Below are 19786 nucleotides of genomic sequence, written 5' to 3'. Positions count from 1 at the left end.
ATTAATGGTCCTATTTTTTAAGAGAAATGGTCCTATATTGCTTGATCTTGGCTTAGGACAGCTTGTTCTAGCCAAAGTAACTAATGGCTTAATAGGCCCTTATCGGCATGTGGGGCAAAAAAATTCAAGCATAATCATCAAGATTTTAAGGAGACATATTGTCCCTGGGTGTTTGAAAATTCATAATTTCGAGATACATGTTAAATTTTGAAATTTAAATGTTAATTAATTAGGAATCATATATATATATAAGTATGTGATTGGTGATTTTGTGATTATTAAGTAACAAAGTTAAAATAATTAAACTATAATTGACACAAAATCTTGAAGAACTCGAAGGTTCGTAAACATATTATTGGACGAGTATAAAACAAATGCTACCGATACATAATTTTTTGGCCCTCATGGGGCCCCGAATGTTTCCAACTTTGTGCCACTAACATGGGGGCGTGGCATTAATAGCATGGGAAGAAATATAAAGCCAATTTTTTTTTTTTTTTTTTTTTTTTGGGTTATGAGGTATGTGTGCCATTTACCATGCAGCAAAATTTTGAAGCCACAACACATTGCAGCAATGTAAGCTACCTAGAGATATTTTCACAGCCTGTTCTGTTTACAAGAACATATTAGAAAAAAATAAAATAAAAAATAAAAAGAATCCAATGAGTTCTTTTAAAAGCAAATCACTTTCTATAAAGCTATTTTGACCCTTAATTAGTTAACCATATGCAGCATACACGATCTCAATAATAGCGAGTAAACATGAGTGGTGAATGGGCCAAATGAAAATCCACAAGCAAGCACCACCAAGCCGAAAGTCCTTTTTCTTCTATACAACAACCCCTTTATTCTTTGGTCCCGTTCCTCTCTTTGTCAGAGTCCTCATCCAGCCTTTCCTCACCTTGACTCCACCATCCACATTGCCCCTGTTACTGGACCTAGCCTTCCACCTTACCAGCTGAAGCAAGTGGCCAATCCGCTTTCGCCACCTCAGCGTCGCGCCACGTTGTTTGGCATGCTCTATCACACTCTTGTTGATCTCCTTCTCAATTGGCTGTTTGCCCATGGTTGAATTATCATTTTTATTGTTATTACTACTATTGTTGATGTTATTCCATGACATGCTGCAGTGGTCAAGCGAGACCTTTGAGACTGTGCCCTTTTCCCATGATGCCACACCATTGTCTTCAAACTTTATTGAGATGAAAGAGTCTGCAAAAGCTAAATAATATTGGAGTGTGAATTATGGCTGATTCCAGCGAAAAGTAAAGAAAAAAAAGGCACAAAATAAGAAAGCAACTGTAAAAATTTTAATAATAATGATATGGATTTTGATTAGTGCTTACTGTTCAAGAAAGAGAGAGAAAGAGAGAGAGAGAGAGAGAGAGAGAGAGAGAGAGAGAGAGAAAAAAAGAAAAAGAGAAGACATCTTCTATCTTCTATCTTCTATGCGTGTGTTGACATGAATGACAAGGACAAACACGTAAACACTCATGCTGTGTTTATTATTAATTATAAAATTAGAAATATGATTAGCAAGAAATAATACCTATTACATGAATTTTCAAAAAGACCATTATTCTTTTTTTTTAAAAAAAAGACCATTATTACTCTTGTTATTATTATTAATTTATTATTATTTTTTCTTTTTGGCAGAAAGCCTATGGAAAATCTAGATGATGTAGTGAGTAATAATTAATGCCGCTCCCTCACCAACTTCGGTTGAAATTTATGAATTTTTAAGTTGAAAACAGAGAGTTATGATGCAACAAAGAGACCAAATCTCAACTACCAAAACTAGGACAAAATTTCTGGTGTTATGAAGAGTTTACGAAATTATCTGCAAATATTCACCATCGGCCTGATTCCTCAGTCTTTATTTTTTCATTAACTAAAAATAATTAAATTCTGAAATATGCTCATCAGTTATGCAAAGGAACAGAAAACTGAAAAAAGATTCTTGATCTCTAAATAGCACTGCTGCTTGACTGAGCAACAGCCGGCGAGCTCATCTTTGACCATTCTTTTGTCATTATCCAAATAATAATTCCCATTTAATTAACCACTAAATATTAGCAAAAACGTAAGAAGCCAACCCAACAATTGATAGATTTCCCCCCCCCCCCCCCCAAAAAAAAGAAAAAAAGAAATGTTACCTTCTTGGCTGCTGGTGCATGCATCACGTTGATCAGAAATATCAGATTTCCAATGGCGAAATTCGAAGCGATTGAGAAGTGAACCGAGAGCAAAGATCTTTGGAATATTACTAATACCGGTTTGCTTCTTATTGTCTGATACGACTTTACTTCTATGAGCTGAAGAAGAAGAAGAAGAAGAAGAAGAATGGCCTTGCTTTGAAGCCAAGATTAGAAGCCTCTCATTCAAGCATAATGGACAAACCCCAATTACAACTTGTTTGGGATGAAAGTAACAACATGATGATGAATCCGTGTCATCTCCATAGTCATTCATGTTGTTTTGGTGAAGCGGGTGCATATTTTTTCAGAAGAGAGTCATAAAGCTAAAGAGGAAACTCATGAATATTTAAAAGAGAGAGAGAGAGAGAGAGAGAGAGAGAATTTGTAAGAATGTGTACTTGTATTTGTATTAATAAGGTTCTAGCTAGTCACTTTGTATTATTGGGAAAATGTATATGTAAGATCAATAGATGGCCCACGAACATATCAAGTAATTTGGAAAATACAACATGTGGGTATGGGTAATGTTGTTTTGGATAGCCAATTAGGAACATTTTACTGCTTAATTAAACATATATGCTTTTAGAAGCTTATCTGGATCACTGTAATGTCATACGTGTGATCATTTGTATATAAATATGTTATCAAACACTTAATATTTTGGTTTAAATCTCTTTTAAATAGAAATAAAATATAATCTCTCCTAAAAATAGATTAGAAATCACTTTTTTTAAGAATTTATGTAATTGATATAGCATTTTAGTTATTAAAAATGTCAAAATTAAAAAAAAAATTGAAATAGTATTTTGGTTACCAGAAAATTTAACTGTGTGATTTTACTTTCTTTCAAATCTTCTTCTCAATGATTAAGTTTTCAATATAAAAGAACTTTTCTTGCATTGTAATCCTTCTATCTTTTCTGGTTAGGTCTAAGTTAATAGATGGGTCAAATGATGTTGATACCCCCATGTTCTGTTTACTTTTCTCCTAAATTTTGTAGAGATATCCAACCAGAAAATTAATGAAGATTTAAATGATTAATTTTCTTGATATTCTTGGCTAGATTTAAGCAGGGATCAAGTTAAAATGAAGATATTATGGGGCTGAAATCAGGCAAATCCAGACCAATTAAGCAAATGGCAAGTGGTGGGTTTGGTTTTAATGGTTTCCAAGTCAATATTTGCGATTCCCAACTTGATTTGGAACCATAAAAATGCAAAGGGGCAGAGGGATTGGGTGTAACACAAAGCACAGCCATGTTGTTTGGCATGAATCTTGCAAAATGTCTAGTGGGGTTCCAAAAAATTTGTGACTCCCAATTGATTTTTTTGAATATTAATGCACAGGGGTAGGGCGCTGATTTAAGTTGTAACCCAAAGCACATCCATAGACATAGTTTTTGATTGGCAAGAATCCTGTAGATCTAGGGTTTTCCAAACTATATGCATGAAGCACATGTATCATTTTTGGTGGTCCAAATCTCCTTAAAATTGTGGTGTCCCGCCATTTCCAAATCACATAACATTTAATGGGCTTACTTAAAAAACACAGATCTTCAAGCTGAGAGAATGTTTGAGAGCCTTTTTTCCTTTTTTAATATTTGGGAGTGTTCTTAAGAAAATACTTTCAAATCAAAACTATGTGAAATTTTTCTTGTGAAGTTCCTTCACTTTCAAAAACGTTCATTTGAAACTTGACACATAGGAAATATCAGGGTTGAAAAGGAAAAAAAAAATTGTATTATTGTTATCATCATGTTTTTTGGGATGAGTTTGAACCAAAGTTCATATTGCTCTAATTAGTTGTACCATTCATCAAATTTTCTCGACAACATGAAATGCAAAGTTCCATAACAACTGAACCACATAGTTTTGTCTGTATTTTGAGAGACTACACTAAGAATCCATCATCAATTATTTCATTGCCTTTTCTTTTTAAATTCTTATGTTCAAGCCTGTTTTCCTCTCCAAACACACGGACGCTTTCATGGACGCATCTTAAGTGCTCGTGTGTGTCAGTGTGTGTGATGAACAATTTTATAGTTATAATAAATGGAAATTTAAAGGGGAAAAAATTAAGAAAGAAATAGGAAAAGAGGACGCTTTTATGGAGTGGCCATGAAACATCTAAAAAGGTTTAAAAAGTGATGGAAACAAACAAACTAATGGGCACATGGGGAGAAGAGAAATTGTTTCCGTTTTGGTTGGCTTCAAGTCAAGTTCACATCATGCACCAAAAAAATTATGGATTTTGGGGTTGTGGGTCTCCTCTTGCCATCCTTTCTTGTTTAGTTTTTTCCCAACTAACAATTCCACCCACTTAATTCTCTTTCCATTTCTTTTTCTCTCCTTTTTTTTGTAGCTTATTTTTCACCATTCCGATAGCCTTTCGAGCCTCAGTGTTACCTAAAAATAATGCTTAAAGTTAAAATGGCTCTGGTCAATGGTAATCTAATCTATAAACAAACTATCTTTAAAGTAGGGTCATCTGGCTTATCTATAACAGTCAGGGCAGTTAGTCAAAAGAAAATTAATTGAGAAGACTTGGTCCACCGTAAACTAATATTAGGCAATGACTGAGCCAGTAATTGGATCAACAAAAGAAATAAAGAAAAAGGATTGTCTAGGTAATAAGATGAAACAGTGGGTTTAATTCACTAGACAAGATAAAATTTCAAGCCAAATTTCACCGACCCTTTTGCGTACTTAAGGAAGGTCAAAGTCCAAGCAACAAACTGGTTCGTGTATCAGTTAAGCATATGGCAAATCAAGGCTGCTTTTTTCTGCATTTCCTTCTTTTACTTTCGGCCTATGACGTAGAGTGACAGGCCAAGGCCAGTAAACCAAGCACGTACTTTTCCTTATTATTTTTTCGTTGAAAATTTTTCTCATCGCCAGCCTCATAGGCAGGCCCCTCCCCGTCCATGATCCAACACCAGAAGCTTTGATTTTCAAACAGCAATTTCAATCAGCACCAGTTGCTATAGCCTATTGCGGAGAGGCTTTTTAATAATTCAGTTTTGCCTATAAAAGTACCAACCAAGTTGAAGCGGCAACAAAATAGCTTTACAGCTACTGTGACAAATGCACCATAACGCCCAACATTATTCACTGCTCCAAAAAAGCGAAAAACTTTCCTAGTTTCATTGCTGTAAATATCCACGATGTTTCAAGGGAGTTGAAATTAACACAAGCATCCTGCTTAAGCCACTGATGCTCAGCGCTTACAAGATATGATTATACTTCCCATCACTTCCTAGGACTAGTTCCAAACAAGCAAAAATAAAAGTGAAAAAATAACTTTTAAAAGTACAGAAGTCACTTAAGAAAAGGAAAAAAAAAGGCTTCCATCAACACTCTGCACAATAACCAAATCAAATCAAAATTTCTCATCACTCGTATAACCTCGCAAGGTCATCAGCAAATGCTTTTCTAATTGCCTCTCTCTTAATCTTGAGAGCTGCGGTAACCAAACCGGCTTCAGAAGTCCATGGGTAAGAAAGCAATTTGATCTTTGCAGGGATCTCAAACTTATCCAATCGTGCGTTCTTCCCCACCTGTGAGTTAAGAAAGAATTGCAGTAACACAAGGTAAAACGTAGCGTCCACATTATTTTTTAATGCGTGTTAAATTCCAGGTTCATTATAATTTAATCTGAAAGGCATACCTTTACAATTGATGCATAAACTTCCTTCACGGTTTCTTCTTTTTCACACAACTCTGCAAAATCATTATAAACAATCCCTTGCTTTGCAGCCCATTCTTCAACAGCAGGCTGAGAAGCCACCACAAGAGCCACACAGTAACTGTGGAATGGATCAGCATGCATCATGATATTGTCTACATATGGGCTCACAATGAGAGCTGCCTCAACCTGCACAAAGAAACGTTAGTCCTGAATCGATGTCTAAAGAAAATTTACATACTCAAATCCACATTCAGACCTTCCCTAATGAGACATATTCTCCATGCTGAAGCTTGACAATGTCTTTTTTACGGTCAATTATCTCAAGGCAACCATCAGCATGAACCTGTCCAACATCACCTGTATAGAACCACCTCATTCCTTTGTCATCAACCTTCAAACCATATAAAATTGGCATAGTTAGCAACTCCCAAATGCCATTCTTCTTTATAAGGAAATCTACATACAGGTATCAAAGCTAAGAAACTCTACCTTGTACACTTCCTTTGTTTTCTCTTCATTTTTGAAATATCCAACTGTGACATTTGGACCAGCAATGACTATTTCCCCACGTTGCATTGGCGAATCACTAGTTAAATAACCACCTTCAGGCCAATCTATTAACTGCAACAGGAATACCTTGCATCAATATGATTGATATCCAACCACTGAATATACCATCAGAATGTGGTTATCAAAACGAAACTACACAACATTATCTTAAGAGAGGGAATCCCATACAGAGAGCACCAGATTAAAAAGGAAGTAAAAAATGAAGGATACATGTGAAGCTTTACTTGAATAATATATAAAAATGTATTTTAAGGGTTTACATATAGACTTTATAATTCAGCAAATTAGATGTATGAACACAGAGACAAACTCATGCAAGAGTGAGCAAGCACATAGAGAGGAAGGCAACGAGATGGTAGACAAGGGAGCCATTGGGGGCAGAACTACTCACTTCATACTCTTCTGTTGTAAATTTATACACGTAAAGGTAAGTACTTTTAACATGAAACACAGCCAAGCAGATGAACTGCTCCTAGGACTTGATCATTAGCAGAGCAACCAAAGAGATGAGCATGACATTGCTCTTAAGTTTTCCACTACAATGCACAAAGGTCAAATAATTTAATCATTTTCTTACTTTAATGAATGAGCAAGGAAGTGGAGCACCGACACGACCAACAGATGAATCATCCACCTCAGAAAAGGTACCCCCAGCACACGTCTCAGTAAGCCCATACCCTTGCCCTATTGGAGCACTGGAAACAACCACCTAATTAGAGAATTAAGCTTACAGAATAAAAACAAAAAGGAATCAAAACAAAATGTGCCCCAGAAGATAAAAGAGAAATCAATGTTTTATTGGTGATATGATTTTACAGGCATAATGTGCAAGAAAGGTATGTCCCTATTTAATATGGTGATACAGATAACTAATGAGGGCTATAGTATCAACGAAATGGTCCTAAGCCAATTTGCTATTGTCTGATACTTCCTAAATACCATCGTACTTCATTTCTAGTTTGGAAAAGCCAAATGTTCTCTGCATTTCCTTTCCACAAAAGGTGATCAACTTTAATACATGACAATTAATCAACAACACTAAAAGGTATTCCTATTTTCTGGTCTTATGAGGCATTGCATCACTTGTCCAACTGAGCATGCCTCCTGGTTGACTCACATTAATCCAATTATATAAGGTCACATTTAAATGATCACCACAGCATTGGTCCATTTGTGAGTAGATAATTTATGAACAATAATAAAAAATAAATCATCAAGGCCAGTCCTATAAGAAAGCAAAATAAGAACTAGTCATTACAAGAATTAAGGAAATAGAGAGCTTAAAGGACTAGTCCTAAACTCAAGTCAGCACCAGGACTCCAATAAGCAATGATACAACTACCTTCTTAGTAGTTGGTACACTGGTTTTGAACTTTGGTGGGTTTTTATCCTAGTCAAATTTAAATGTAGGCTATAAATACACAAGTATAGCAGAAACATGGACTTGAGGTTTATAACTTCTTAATTAGAGAAGACAGCTAAAGTGCACCAACTATTCACTTACCCAAGGCAAATGTTGATAAATCTTTGAGTATCAGCAGAAAGTGGAGCACCTCCAGAAAGTATAAACCGGATCCGACCTCCTAGAATTGCACGAACTTTCGAAAACACAAGGAGGTTCCACAAAAGTTTTTCCAGGCCCCATGCCCCAAACCAGCTACCATTTATTGCAGACAGTCTGCGAGCATATGCCAAGTCAAACAATTTCTTGGAAAGTCCACCTTTTGCATCTACCTGATATGTTAGGAAGATCTCAGCACTGGTGGTAGAGACATTATCTCAGAATCAGGTTTCAAACAAACAAATATATGTATCAATTCAAGAAATTTACTTTCTTGCGTACACCATCTCGAACACGGTCGAGTATTGCTGGGACAGAGGCCATCACAGTTGGCCTCAAAACAGATGCATCCCCCTGGGTACCCCTTTTTATTTTGCTTGAGGTATCAGTGAGAGTCAAAGGGGTACCATATCCTATTGCGCTTCCAACACCAGCAATTAGGTTCTGCAATGGCGACAAAGAATTTAATTAAAATAGAGTAGGAAAAGTGGGGAAATTACAAAAAATAACTGTGAAAGCAATTAAATTTCTATTGAAATTACTTGGTTCAATCAATCAAAACAGCAAGAAAATGCTCTATACCTCAGCTGCTAATTCCAGAACATGAGCCAGAGGTAGGTATGCCAAATAAACATCCTTGCTTCCCAGGTCAGGAACAATTGTCATGACTGCAGAAACTGTGGCTAAGACATTGCCATGTGTCATCATTACACCCTGTTCAAAATTAATATAATCGAAAGTGATCAGTTCAGAAACTTAAATCTGAATTTTATAAAACAAAGATTGTCAAAAACTTAAAAAATATTGAACATCAAGACAAATAATTGATGCTTAGTTGCTTACTTTAGACAGCCAAATGGCTAAACGCTACTTCAAACTCAATACATTGATCATTGTCATTATAAACATTAAAAATAAATAGGGAAGCTTGCAAATGGATAACTGGATAACTGCCAATCCCTAGAGGTTGGATGGGGTTTCAATGAGAAAGGCATCAGATGAAGATGCTTAATGATCATTATGGTTCCATGAAGTAAAACTAAATAGTCCAAGAATTCTTTAGAAATTATACAACCATTTAAAAATCAAAGAATTAATAACTCAAGGTCTAGCTTATAAGTTATAAAGAAAAGCAATGTTTACAGCATTTAAGATGCTTCTAACCTTGGGCAAACCAGTACTTCCACTTGTATACATTATAACTGCAACATCAGCTGAAACAGGATAGTCAGCATCAACAGGATTTTCTCTGCCAAGAATCTGCACATCAGCAAACGAAGTGATCTTCCAGCGACCACTCTGCTCAACTGATGAGGCAGTAGATGGAATATCAGGGTCCATACATATCACATGTTTCACAGTGTCAAGTTGTCCACTTAAGTCTACCAACTTTTTCAGTTCTTTGCTCCCACAAATCACAGTTGTAACCTCAGTCTGGTAATTGAGAAGAAAAAATGGAAAAGATATATATTAAATACTGGATGGCATAGAGCCAGAGACACAGATTAAGGGGATGGAAAAAAGTTATAACTCCAAGCTAATTCAAGCAGACAGAAGAATCAATTCAATTTCCATTCAATAATATGTTCCAACAATTTAGATGCAAGTTTCTGAATGAACTTTACGGAAATTTTCAAGTATCAACAGACAAAGGAGCAAGACTTGAGTGGTACTTTTCAGCATTGGGTCGTACCTAGAACTCATGAAATTGGTATCTAGACATGACAGCTTTAATTCAAAAACTTAATCAACCAATGTAGAAGGAGGAACTAGATAAGAATGGCTAGAGTTAAAGGATATTGCTCAACAAAGCTGAAACACAAATTGAGAGACAAATATTATTTTTCTTCTTTAAATTTTATAATTCGGCATAGGCTCTGTTACTAGAATTACATAAATTCCATCGTAAGTTCACACGTCCGACTACAACTAACAATTTAGAATTCTAAACAGACAGCATTTTGGATAACTTCCGACAGTGTTCCACTTTTTACAACGCACACACAGAGACAAAGAAAGGAGAGAGAAAGAAAGAAATTAAACCTCATTCAAAGAATAGCACAGTGCTTCCTCCCCTAAGGATGCATATATGGTCACCACTGTGACATTGCGTCTGAAGCAACCCTGTCAGAAGGAAACCACATCACCCATACTGCATTATTGACCAAAATACTCCCAACACAACTGATGCGGCTTTTTAGATGGAACTTATTGTTATCCCTATCACTTTTATACACGGCCAAGAAAGCATGTACCATGAGTAAGATATAGTTCAATTACATTAAGTGTTATATTAAAAGGTTTTGGCTGAATTAGACGAGATTTAAAAAAAAAAAAAAAATCCAACATATGTGATAAGGCAAACCTGCAATGCAACAAACCATTCTGCTCGGGTATCAGCGAAAATTGCTACTCGTTCCTCCTTCTTGTGCCCAAGCTGAGCTAAGCCAGAAGCAAAGTTGCAGATTGTTTCAAACGCCTGACCATAGGTTAGCCACTCGTACTCTCCTAAATGAAGTTTCTCGAAGGACCTTCCATTATCAGCGACTTCAGTCTCCCTTGAAATCAACTGCCGGGTTCCAAGCAAGTATTTATCTCCATGCTCCTTGCAAGACTGCTCAAAAAGTTCTGCAAGAGTAGAGATGCCTTCCCAGGATGTGCTCACTAAGGAAGTAAACCGACAGTTTCTAAGCGCATGCCCCGGTTCCCCACCAACATCAACCGGAATCCCCCGTTTCTTTTCCTTCTTTGAATTCCGAAGAAGAAGAGTAAACACGAGGGGAACAAGAACACCAACAATATAAGCACTCATCTTTCAAGGATGGTATGGTATGGTATGGCCCCCCAGCGGAATCTACCAAATCAATGCTGAGTTCTAGAGAAACCAATTTCCTTCAAAGGTAAACAAACTATCAATCTTCTTACAGCCCAAATGTAAAAAAACTTTCAATACAACAAAAAGCAGCTAAAGTCATAAACGAACTTTGCATTGCGTGAACTAGTTTTTGTTTTTTTTTTAAGAAAAAAAGGACTTTAACAAACAGAACGTAAAAATAACGAACAGAATTTTTAGGCGAGCGGGAGGGAGAACTGATTGAAAAATACCTGACAAAAGGGTAAACTCAGATTAAAAGCAACCTTAATTTATCAGCATTACAAGAAGAGATGCAGGGAATCGAAAGTTGAAACCTATTATGGGCTCACGCAGAACTCAACGACGTAAAACGTGGCCGTTTTAAATACTAGCTGCGGGCGGAAAGAACGAGAGTTGAGAAGTTGGAGTTTCAGGAGGACAGGAAGTACTTTTTTTAACTGAAGTAGTTTTTGTTTTCTTGTGTCTTCAGTGTTTCTGGTCTCAGTTACGAAAACAATTGGACTCCTATGGACCACACACGTGGCTCATTTCGCTTCAGTTGGTCTCAATCTGGACCGTACAATCGGATGACGGATGCGAAGCATGCGGCCCAAATGTCGTGTTACGTGGGTGGGCCCCATCTAACGGATCATCCTTTTTTCCTTTCTGCTCTAAATTTCTCTCATGAAAGCTGTATTGCAATTTTATTAATTTTCATTTTTTTAGGTAATTTAATAAACGATAAAAACAATTGTTCCAAAAATACCCTTACTTTAATCAAGATGCGTCGGATTTTATTGATTATATTGTTCGCGAAAAACCCAGGAAATATCCAGAAAGAGTAAGACGACGTAAAAGTTGTTTAGCAATAATTGGTTCATGCATTTAACTTTAAAATATGGAGCACATTAAAAACATAAGATTTAACCCTTGATTTAAAAGGGGGTAGGAAATAATGTTGATTTGCACATGTCCAAGGTGCTTGCATTGCGCCCCTATCCTTGACCAAAATAAAGTCCAGTAAATGTTGCGGTCAGCTTTGATCCTAAATTAAAACCAAAAAAAAAAAAAAGTAGACAGCGAAATAATAACATAGGCCAGACGGACCTTCTGCCTCCACATATACGGAAAAAAGATATTCTCCCAACGCACAGGAGAGACTTGATCTCCCATTTTATCAACCACTGGGCGTTTCCCCTGAAATCTTGTAAATTTAATATACACGTACGGTAATGACCTTATGTCCTCATGAGCACAAGCAAAAACTACACAACATTACCCCCCAGTCCCTAACAAACCACTGAAACAAAAAATGTGTAAAACCAATAACAGCCTGGTTAAGCAGGCCATGTAAAAATTTTCAACCCACATAATCCATAAAATTATGTGGTGCTGATTATCTGTGATTCTGCCGGTATGGTGAAAAATGAAACCAAACCCTCAAAAGAAAGGTAATGGTACTGAGTTGTATCATAATCTAGTGTGTTGCCGATCTTCCATTTGTGGTATCAGTATCATGAGGATTAGGATTTCCCTGAGGGGACGGCCCTGAAAACATTTCCATCATTGATCTCAATGCACCGGTTATGTCCTCAGGCATATTTTCTCCGAAATTTAGATTGATATTACCGCCAATTCTAATTCCAGGCTCATCGAATCCACTCACATTACTATCTTCTCCTTGTCTACTTTGAGAAGGCTGTGCCTGAGGCATATTTGAAGCCATGTTCATAAGCATGCTTGCGATATCAGTAGGTAAGGCATTAGTGTTGAAAGGCATTGTAAATGAAGGTGGTGTTCCATGACTTCTGAACCCGCCCGTTGACTGGTTTGATTCTTGGCTATAATGACTGGAGCTCGTAGTCTGCATAGGAACAGAGAAGAAACAGTAAGCTTTATCGTACTGTTTTGTTTTTGGGTGGGCCAAGTTCCAATCTCCCTCAGTGGAAAAAAAAGTTCTACAATTAGATTGTGCCAAATCATGAGAAGCTTTCTGATATCTAGTATGACTTGGAAAGGAAATTTGATGATCATAGCATATTACCTGATCCCATCCTGTCCGTTGCCTCTCTTCTCTCAACTTCTGCTCAGCCATCTATGTTTCATAATGACAATGTCATCATCGATAGCATGATAGCAATAACAACTATGGCAAGAAGAAAGAACGAGAAGCAAAACCAACCCGAATATTCTCTTTCACAGCTTCATTATTTGGATCCAATTGCAAGGCTGCATAGGCAATACAGTAAAAATACTCGCATTACTGCATCCAGCAAGGAATCATTGATCTAATGGATTTACAGAAATAACTTCATACCAACCTTTCTTAAATCCTTTTTCAATAGCATCGTTGTAGTTCCCTTGTGCATAATATGCTAAGCCCAGACGGCTGTATGCCTTGCTATAATTTGGGTCGATATCAATGGACTTGAGACAGTCTCTGACCGCTTCAGCGTATTGGTGGATCTGGGTGTAAGCAGCTGCCCTGATAAGCAAAATCATAGGAAAAATAAAAATAAAACTTCACAAAAAGGAGAAAATTATAAAAATGTAGGAATTAATAAATAAAGAAGAGTTAAAATTAATATAGCCAAGCCAAAAATACAATTAATCATAATGTTAACCTTTCCTTAATTCTCAGAGACCAATTTGCCATTAATTTTATACAGTAACAGGATTATTATTCACCTTTTCCCCCTTTCTTAATTAACAACTGAAAGATATGAAATATCAGGATTAAGTTGTAAGCTATATTTTCCTCCTCCTCTGCATTATAACATTTAAAACAAAAAATGGAATATAACTCATAAGAAATCTTAAGCCAAATGACTAGGATGCCTCCTGCCTGGCACAATATAACCGCCAATCAGAAAAGCTACTGCAGACTGCAGTCTTGAAAAGGAATTTCTCTAATTTCTGCTAATCAAGGGGCATATATTTAGCATACATAAGAAATTACCGAAATGTGAATGTCAGTACTGCACCTGTTAGAGTAGTAGACAGCATTATTTCCGCAAAGTGCAATAGCAAAAGAATACAACTCGATTGCATCAGAGTACTGCTGCGACTGCATGACCCTATTACCTAAAACAAATAAAAAATTACACACAATCAGCTTTAAAATCAAATAAACAACATAAGATGTTATCAATGAATTATGTATTCTCTAAATGGTTATTGGCTTCAATCTTTGTGTGAAAATGAAATTATGTGTGTTTCCATTAATAAAATCTAGGTGTCCCTATCAATAGTCATTCATTTATTCTATTTATATTGAGGCATTAAAATACCTCATGCCAAGTATCTTATTGAGAAGAATTCATGATAGACAGTGATGATATATTAGACACAAACAGATTTTTCTCAAATTTCCAAGAGATCGGTTATGTGTATAAGAACTTCAAGATTTAGGAGCACATCAATTGTCGACCTAATTGAAAACATATAACCTTACAAGTACCTTGACATTTAAATATCTCAGCCAGATTCTTCTGATTATATGCATGAGCACCAGATTTTTCCATCTCCTGACATGATGCAGCACAATAACTTTCACTTGTCAATAAATATTCTTTTGAATGTTTATTCTTTTGTTTCTTAGCAAAAAATATAGTGTGTATGTGTGTGTGTGTGTGTTCTTTTGTTTCAAATATAGAAACAAATAACAATCTTCCACACACACCCGCCTAATAGTATACCCAATCAACTAAAGGAATTCAAGAGAAAAAATAAACAAATAAAATAAAAAAGACAATGCCTGGTAGGAAGCACTGTGTGCAACAATGTTCTATTCAATTTGCAGGAAAATATATAAGACTAAAAGGAAAATAGCAATCATCTTTAACGAGTTCAGATTCACTGAAAAGCTACTGAGATTGCAAACAATAGCCATATCATCCCTCCATCAAGATATGCCTCAAAATCATTGCTTTACTTGGAACTAAGCTCTAACTCATATGCCTCAAAAGCATTACCTTAAACCAATACTGACCCAAGTCTCTTTTTCTTAGTCCCTAATTTCTTACTTCATTTGCTTCTGAGCTACAACCCACCTTGATTAATTTTACCTTGAAGGAAATAATTTGTCATGTTCCCGTTACAGTATGACATACAAAGGTCGAAACATGGCACTTCTAGAAAGAAAATTATCTCAGCTTAAATCCAAGGCACCAAACTATCACCACTCCATGCCCTTCTCCAATAACATCAGGTCTTCTCTTGTACACTATCACAGGGCATTGACCATTTCACCTAAGAGGATGAGGACGGGTACTTCGAAAAATTTTCATTTCTGATGTCCTTCCATACAGTCTAGAGTGGGAGGGACTGAAAATTTCATTGTGCTGGCAGTTCATCTTGTTCAATCCAAGTTATGCAATTTTCAGCAAGTGGTAACAGCTTAGCCTGCTACTTAATTTTTGCAAAGTAAAAATTATTCTTTTTTTTTTCTCATTTCATTTTTAAAAAGGTAGGGGGGTGGGCAAAGTCCAAATCGATTTTTTAGCCCCTACCTCCCCCAGGATACAAACTGAAGTACAATTATTCTTTAAATATACTCAATACAAGGAAAGTGGACAACCAACCATTAAAAGAAGCAAGTAGAAAAGCAAAGAAGAGAGAACTAAGTAAATTTAATATTCAGAAGAAACAACAAAAGAAAATAATCGAGAACATATGTCATACATTAATTGCATCATGAAATATACGAGAGGCCTTATCCACTTGGGAAGGGTCATCGTTCCCATCAGGCATAGTCCTGAAATAATGAAATTTCTCAAGTGCAGCAAAAAATTGGCCAAATAGTTCATCTTTTGAGACCCCTGCAAATCAGAGGGCAATTGAGAAACAATTAACAAGCAGATAAGCTAAAGTAACATGATTTTTAAGAACAGCTTTAATCACACTGGAAAAATGAACACAAATCTTCAATCCAACAACCTTGCAAAGTAAATGTCCAAAATATGAGGTTTTCAAGCCTGTTTTATTCATACATCACCTACTCGTTTCTCAACTAAGTTAAGATAATTCAAACCCTGACAAATCCACCGTTATTATGTCTTTTAATAACATTTTATATCATTCACTTTCCTGAATATAGACGGAAAAAAGCAACACCATATACGAACCTGTAGAGTCAGGTTCTTCTGTCCAGTCTTCACCCTGATCAAGTAGAACAAGGAATTGCAGTCAAAACTTGAAAGCAGCATTTCATTGTAGAAGATTTAAAAAGGAAATAGGATCTATATATGATGATGATTTTAGTAAGAGCAACAAATGCACAAAGTAAAAAAAAGAAAAAAATGAATGATAGAACTGAGAAGGCTAGAACCATGGATTTTGAAGCTTCTGAAAACTTGGCATCCATGTTCTGGGCAGAGGATGAACTAGGAGCATTATCAGATTTGATCCCTAAAGCATCACTTGCTTGCTGTGAATTGAAAATATCAATCAATGAATCGGGTTTTCTTTGACCGTCAGCAGAAGGTGAATCAAGCTTAAACACCTCAGTCAAACATTCTCTGGCAACCTCAAGACCTTCAAGATCAACCCCCGGAGCAGGTTCAACTATCAAAACACATGTAGCTACCATCAAGAAGAGAATTTAACAAGCTGAGCGACAAAGCTTCAGCAGTAACCACATATAAGCATCAAAGTAAGGCTGGGAGAGACATGGCATAACAGACAGGTACTCTAGACCAACAGGAACTTTAAGTGTTTATTAACACTATGTTAATAACCCCAGGCACCACCATCATATGCATTATCACAAAATAGAAGTTACATCTCTTTCCCGTCCGTTTCAAACAAAAAAGCTTCCCCTTTCAACATAAATGTTAAATCCTTCATTCAATTTACTATGAGATAATAATATAAAAGAAAATATTGAACGAAATAAAACCGACATTTAATTAGATTCTAAGCATGAGAACAGAAAGAACTAATTGAATGATCGTTGACCTAAAGAACAAGAAATAAAAACATGAACTTGCATGCAGATGATAAGAAGTGAGAGAGAGGGCGAGGGTGGGACCAGAATCGAGGAAATGGAGGAAAGAGCGGACGATGCGGCGAGAAAGCGGGGAATCGGTCTGTATCCGGGAGTTCGCCATGGAAATTTGATAACAGAGGACTCTAGCAGCTGCTCATAACGGCGCCGTATTAATTTGGTGTCTTGCAGTTGCAGAAAGCTTTCTCTGTGTCAGCGAGCAAGTCTTCTCTGGAAAGCTGGTGTTTGGTTCAAGGAACAATAGTGTGGCGTACTGGGGATGTGTTGCTTTTACTTATTTTTATTTTTTTGAGCTTATCACAAATATTTTGTATATATTATCATTAATAATTAATAAGTGCAAGTGCTTTTTCTTAAATTAAGTAATATTGTGAATACCAAGCGCATTTCTCAAATAAACAATTTAACAAGATATGAAGTTAACTTTCAGTAATTGAAACAAAAAAAGTTAAAATAAGTGAATAATGTAATATCATTCTTCTTATTATTCGATGAAGTAAATGGAAAAAAAGATTTTCAGTTGATGAAAGTTATTTTTGTTTGTTATTCGAAATTATCCTTAATGGTAAATTGTGTTGTAAACATCATTTTTGTGATATAAAATATTATTAAAATTAAGAGTGTTGGAAGTAGGGGCCAATAAATTCAGATTCGAATCAACCAGATCATATTTTGGATTAATCGGATTAGGAAAAATATAACCCGAACTCAACCTGAACATGTGATTATTTGGATCGGATCAAAGATTTATACATGTTTTAGCTTTGATTTTTTCAAATTTCAAATTTTTGACTCGATCCGATCCGATTGGGTTGGCCAAAATCCAACCCGATCATATTAGAGCCTTTATCCGAATTCGATTCGAACCTAAATTTTTCGGATCAGATTGATTCGGGTCATTTGCCCACCCTTAATTGGAAGTGCGATGCAGGCTCTGTTTGATACAGTTTTTCAAGTAGAGATTATTTAAGTAGAGTTTTTGACAATAGAGTTTTACAAATAGAGATTTTACCTATAAAAAATTAGTTGTTTAGTTGTCAATAAGAGCTTGTATTAAAAATCTATTAAATTACTTTAATAGACAAGTTTTTTAAAGTTATGTTATGAAAAGAATAAAATAAGATTATCAAATAAGTAAATGATATTTTATATATTTTAACATTAAAAAAAAGTTTTTCAACCTCTACTCCTAAAAGTCCAAAACTTGAGTTTTTGTTAGTAGAGATAAAATAATTTATTTAAGCTCTCAAAGCTCTACTAAAAATACAACCAAATAATAATAAAAATTATAATAAGAGCTTACGAGACTAAATAAGCACTTATAGCCATTAGATAAATCATAACAAACAGACACGTAGTCCTAAGAGTTTTTGTATCCAAGTGTAGAACAAACACAAAATTCAGCTACACATCTCCTTTATCACCACCTGTAATAGAAAGAAAAATAAATATTAAACATTAAGCATTTACAAATTTACCCGTATCTAATTTTAGAAGAAATATAGACAAGTTTATCGGGAGCAGCCAGGAAAAAACAAGGCTGTGACATCTGCCAGCCCTAATTAATATATGTGTAATTTTACAAATATAGGTGAACAAATAGATAACAGTAAATGACTGCTAATGCATGCTGTTTTAAAGGCTATAAGTTTCAATCAATTTAGAGAATTCAAGAGTACGTAAATAGCCACAGATTATTACAAAATCATTCTTCCACAATACAGCCCGTGCTCCCGTTCTGATAAGGTTTTCAGCTGCTTGCCGGAATTATCTTCGAATGCATCAACAGTCTTGTGTAGATTACTGCAAGAAGAATGCGGCACATGTCCCCATAACAGGATGCCAAGCTTATATATAATGATATACAAGAACAGTTAAATGTCGTGATTTACGATGTATATGCCTTAGTTCAAATGTTAAAAACTTAAAATGCTTTTGGAGCTAAACGTAGAAGACTTCCAATTTAAAAGAACTTCTATCACCATGAGCAAAAAGGAGTACATTTGGAGCTTCTTTGAGCGCAGGGAAGAATGATAAAGAGATTAAAGACCTTTAACTAATTAGAAGACGAAAGACAGATATGATAAATGGCAATCAACAAAACCCACTACGTATCTCTTATATTATCCCCAGCCCCCGCCCCGGCCCCTAAAAGGAAAAATAAAATGTAAAATGGAAACAAAATTGATAAATGCTGATTCCCAGCTCGGTCTCTACCTCCATCTCCATTATGGTACATTATACCAAACACACAGATGATATAAACGTAAATAGAGTTTTGCTTGGACAAGAGTAGAACAGAACCAGGGGTTCTGAAGCTTCTGAAAACTTGGCATCCATGTTCTGGGCAGATGATGAACTAGGAGCATTGACCGATTTGTTTTCTAAGTCATCCTTTGTTTCCAAAGAGTTGAAAATATTGATTAATGAATCGGGTTTTCTCAGATCGTCAGCATAAGGTGAACCAAGCTTAAACAACTCAAGATCAACTCCCGGAGCAGGTTCAACCATCAGAAAGAGAAAAACATGTAACTATCATCAAGAAGGGAATTTAACAAGCAGAACAACAAATCTTAATCAATCATCACGCATAAGCGCAAAGAATTCATTTATTAATCGTGTCAAAATATCAAAACATGAATATGACCCGTTTATTAATTATGTTAATCGCATTGATTCATTTAACATATTTGATAAAAAAATTAAAAATTATTTTTAAAAAAAATTACAAATATGTCAATATTATTCTTAAAAACAAATCTTAAATAAGTTAACATGACATATACATAATTTGTATAAATTTATAACATAATATGCATATGGCATGCATAATTAATTTAATGTTGCACATATATATTTGTTAATTTTTCGATAATATTACCACATATTAATTGATATTCGTGTCATAA

General features: G+C 35.5%; 3 protein-coding genes across 7 annotated transcripts; all 3 read right to left on the bottom strand.

Moving 5' to 3' along the window:
- Positions 1 to 667: 667 nt before the first annotated feature.
- Positions 668 to 2624, bottom strand: LOC102629267 (uncharacterized). 2 transcript variants are annotated; one of them, XM_006472715.4, is made up of 2 exons: positions 2157 to 2624; positions 668 to 1221 (listed from the first exon to the last, which is right to left on the bottom strand). In XM_006472715.4, the coding sequence occupies exons 1-2, from the start codon at positions 2494 to 2496 to the stop codon at positions 830 to 832; spliced, it is 732 nt and encodes a 243-aa protein (XP_006472778.2). In that variant the 5' UTR covers positions 2497 to 2624; the 3' UTR covers positions 668 to 829. The 2 variants fall into 2 exon arrangements, with proteins under 2 accessions (XP_006472778.2, XP_006472779.2); XM_006472716.4 differs by having other exon boundaries at positions 668 to 1212; positions 2157 to 2623.
- Positions 2625 to 5320: 2696 nt separating this feature from the next.
- LOC102628813 (long chain acyl-CoA synthetase 9, chloroplastic) lies at positions 5321 to 11342 on the bottom strand. 4 transcript variants are annotated; one of them, XM_006472714.4, is made up of 12 exons: positions 11206 to 11342; positions 10382 to 10908; positions 10060 to 10140; positions 9181 to 9450; positions 8599 to 8730; positions 8287 to 8460; positions 7960 to 8189; positions 7033 to 7150; positions 6375 to 6506; positions 6142 to 6276; positions 5865 to 6071; positions 5321 to 5754 (listed from the first exon to the last, which is right to left on the bottom strand). In XM_006472714.4, the coding sequence occupies exons 2-12, from the start codon at positions 10826 to 10828 to the stop codon at positions 5590 to 5592; spliced, it is 2091 nt and encodes a 696-aa protein (XP_006472777.2). In that variant the 5' UTR covers positions 10829 to 10908; positions 11206 to 11342; the 3' UTR covers positions 5321 to 5589. The 4 variants fall into 4 exon arrangements, with proteins under 4 accessions (XP_006472777.2, XP_024951686.2, XP_006472776.2 ...); XM_025095918.2 differs by having other exon boundaries at positions 10382 to 11121; positions 11206 to 11329; XM_006472713.4 differs by having other exon boundaries at positions 11122 to 11328.
- A 613-nt stretch (positions 11343 to 11955) lies between these two features.
- LOC102628508 (uncharacterized) lies at positions 11956 to 17155 on the bottom strand. The gene is made up of 10 exons (XM_006472712.4): positions 16902 to 17155; positions 16200 to 16435; positions 15997 to 16030; positions 15554 to 15690; positions 14331 to 14397; positions 13855 to 13954; positions 13192 to 13355; positions 13053 to 13099; positions 12915 to 12965; positions 11956 to 12734 (listed from the first exon to the last, which is right to left on the bottom strand). The coding sequence occupies exons 1-10, from the start codon at positions 16978 to 16980 to the stop codon at positions 12348 to 12350; spliced, it is 1302 nt and encodes a 433-aa protein (XP_006472775.2). The 5' UTR covers positions 16981 to 17155; the 3' UTR covers positions 11956 to 12347.
- Positions 17156 to 19786: the final 2631 nt, after the last annotated feature.

The sequence above is a fragment of the Citrus sinensis genome, chromosome 5 (genome assembly GCF_022201045.2).
Source record: "Citrus sinensis cultivar Valencia sweet orange chromosome 5, DVS_A1.0, whole genome shotgun sequence".
In the NCBI taxonomy this organism is placed as follows: Eukaryota; Viridiplantae; Streptophyta; class Magnoliopsida; order Sapindales; family Rutaceae; genus Citrus; species Citrus sinensis.
The sequence above is the reverse complement of the archived record's forward strand: the minus strand, read 5'-3'. Positions and strand labels throughout refer to the sequence as shown.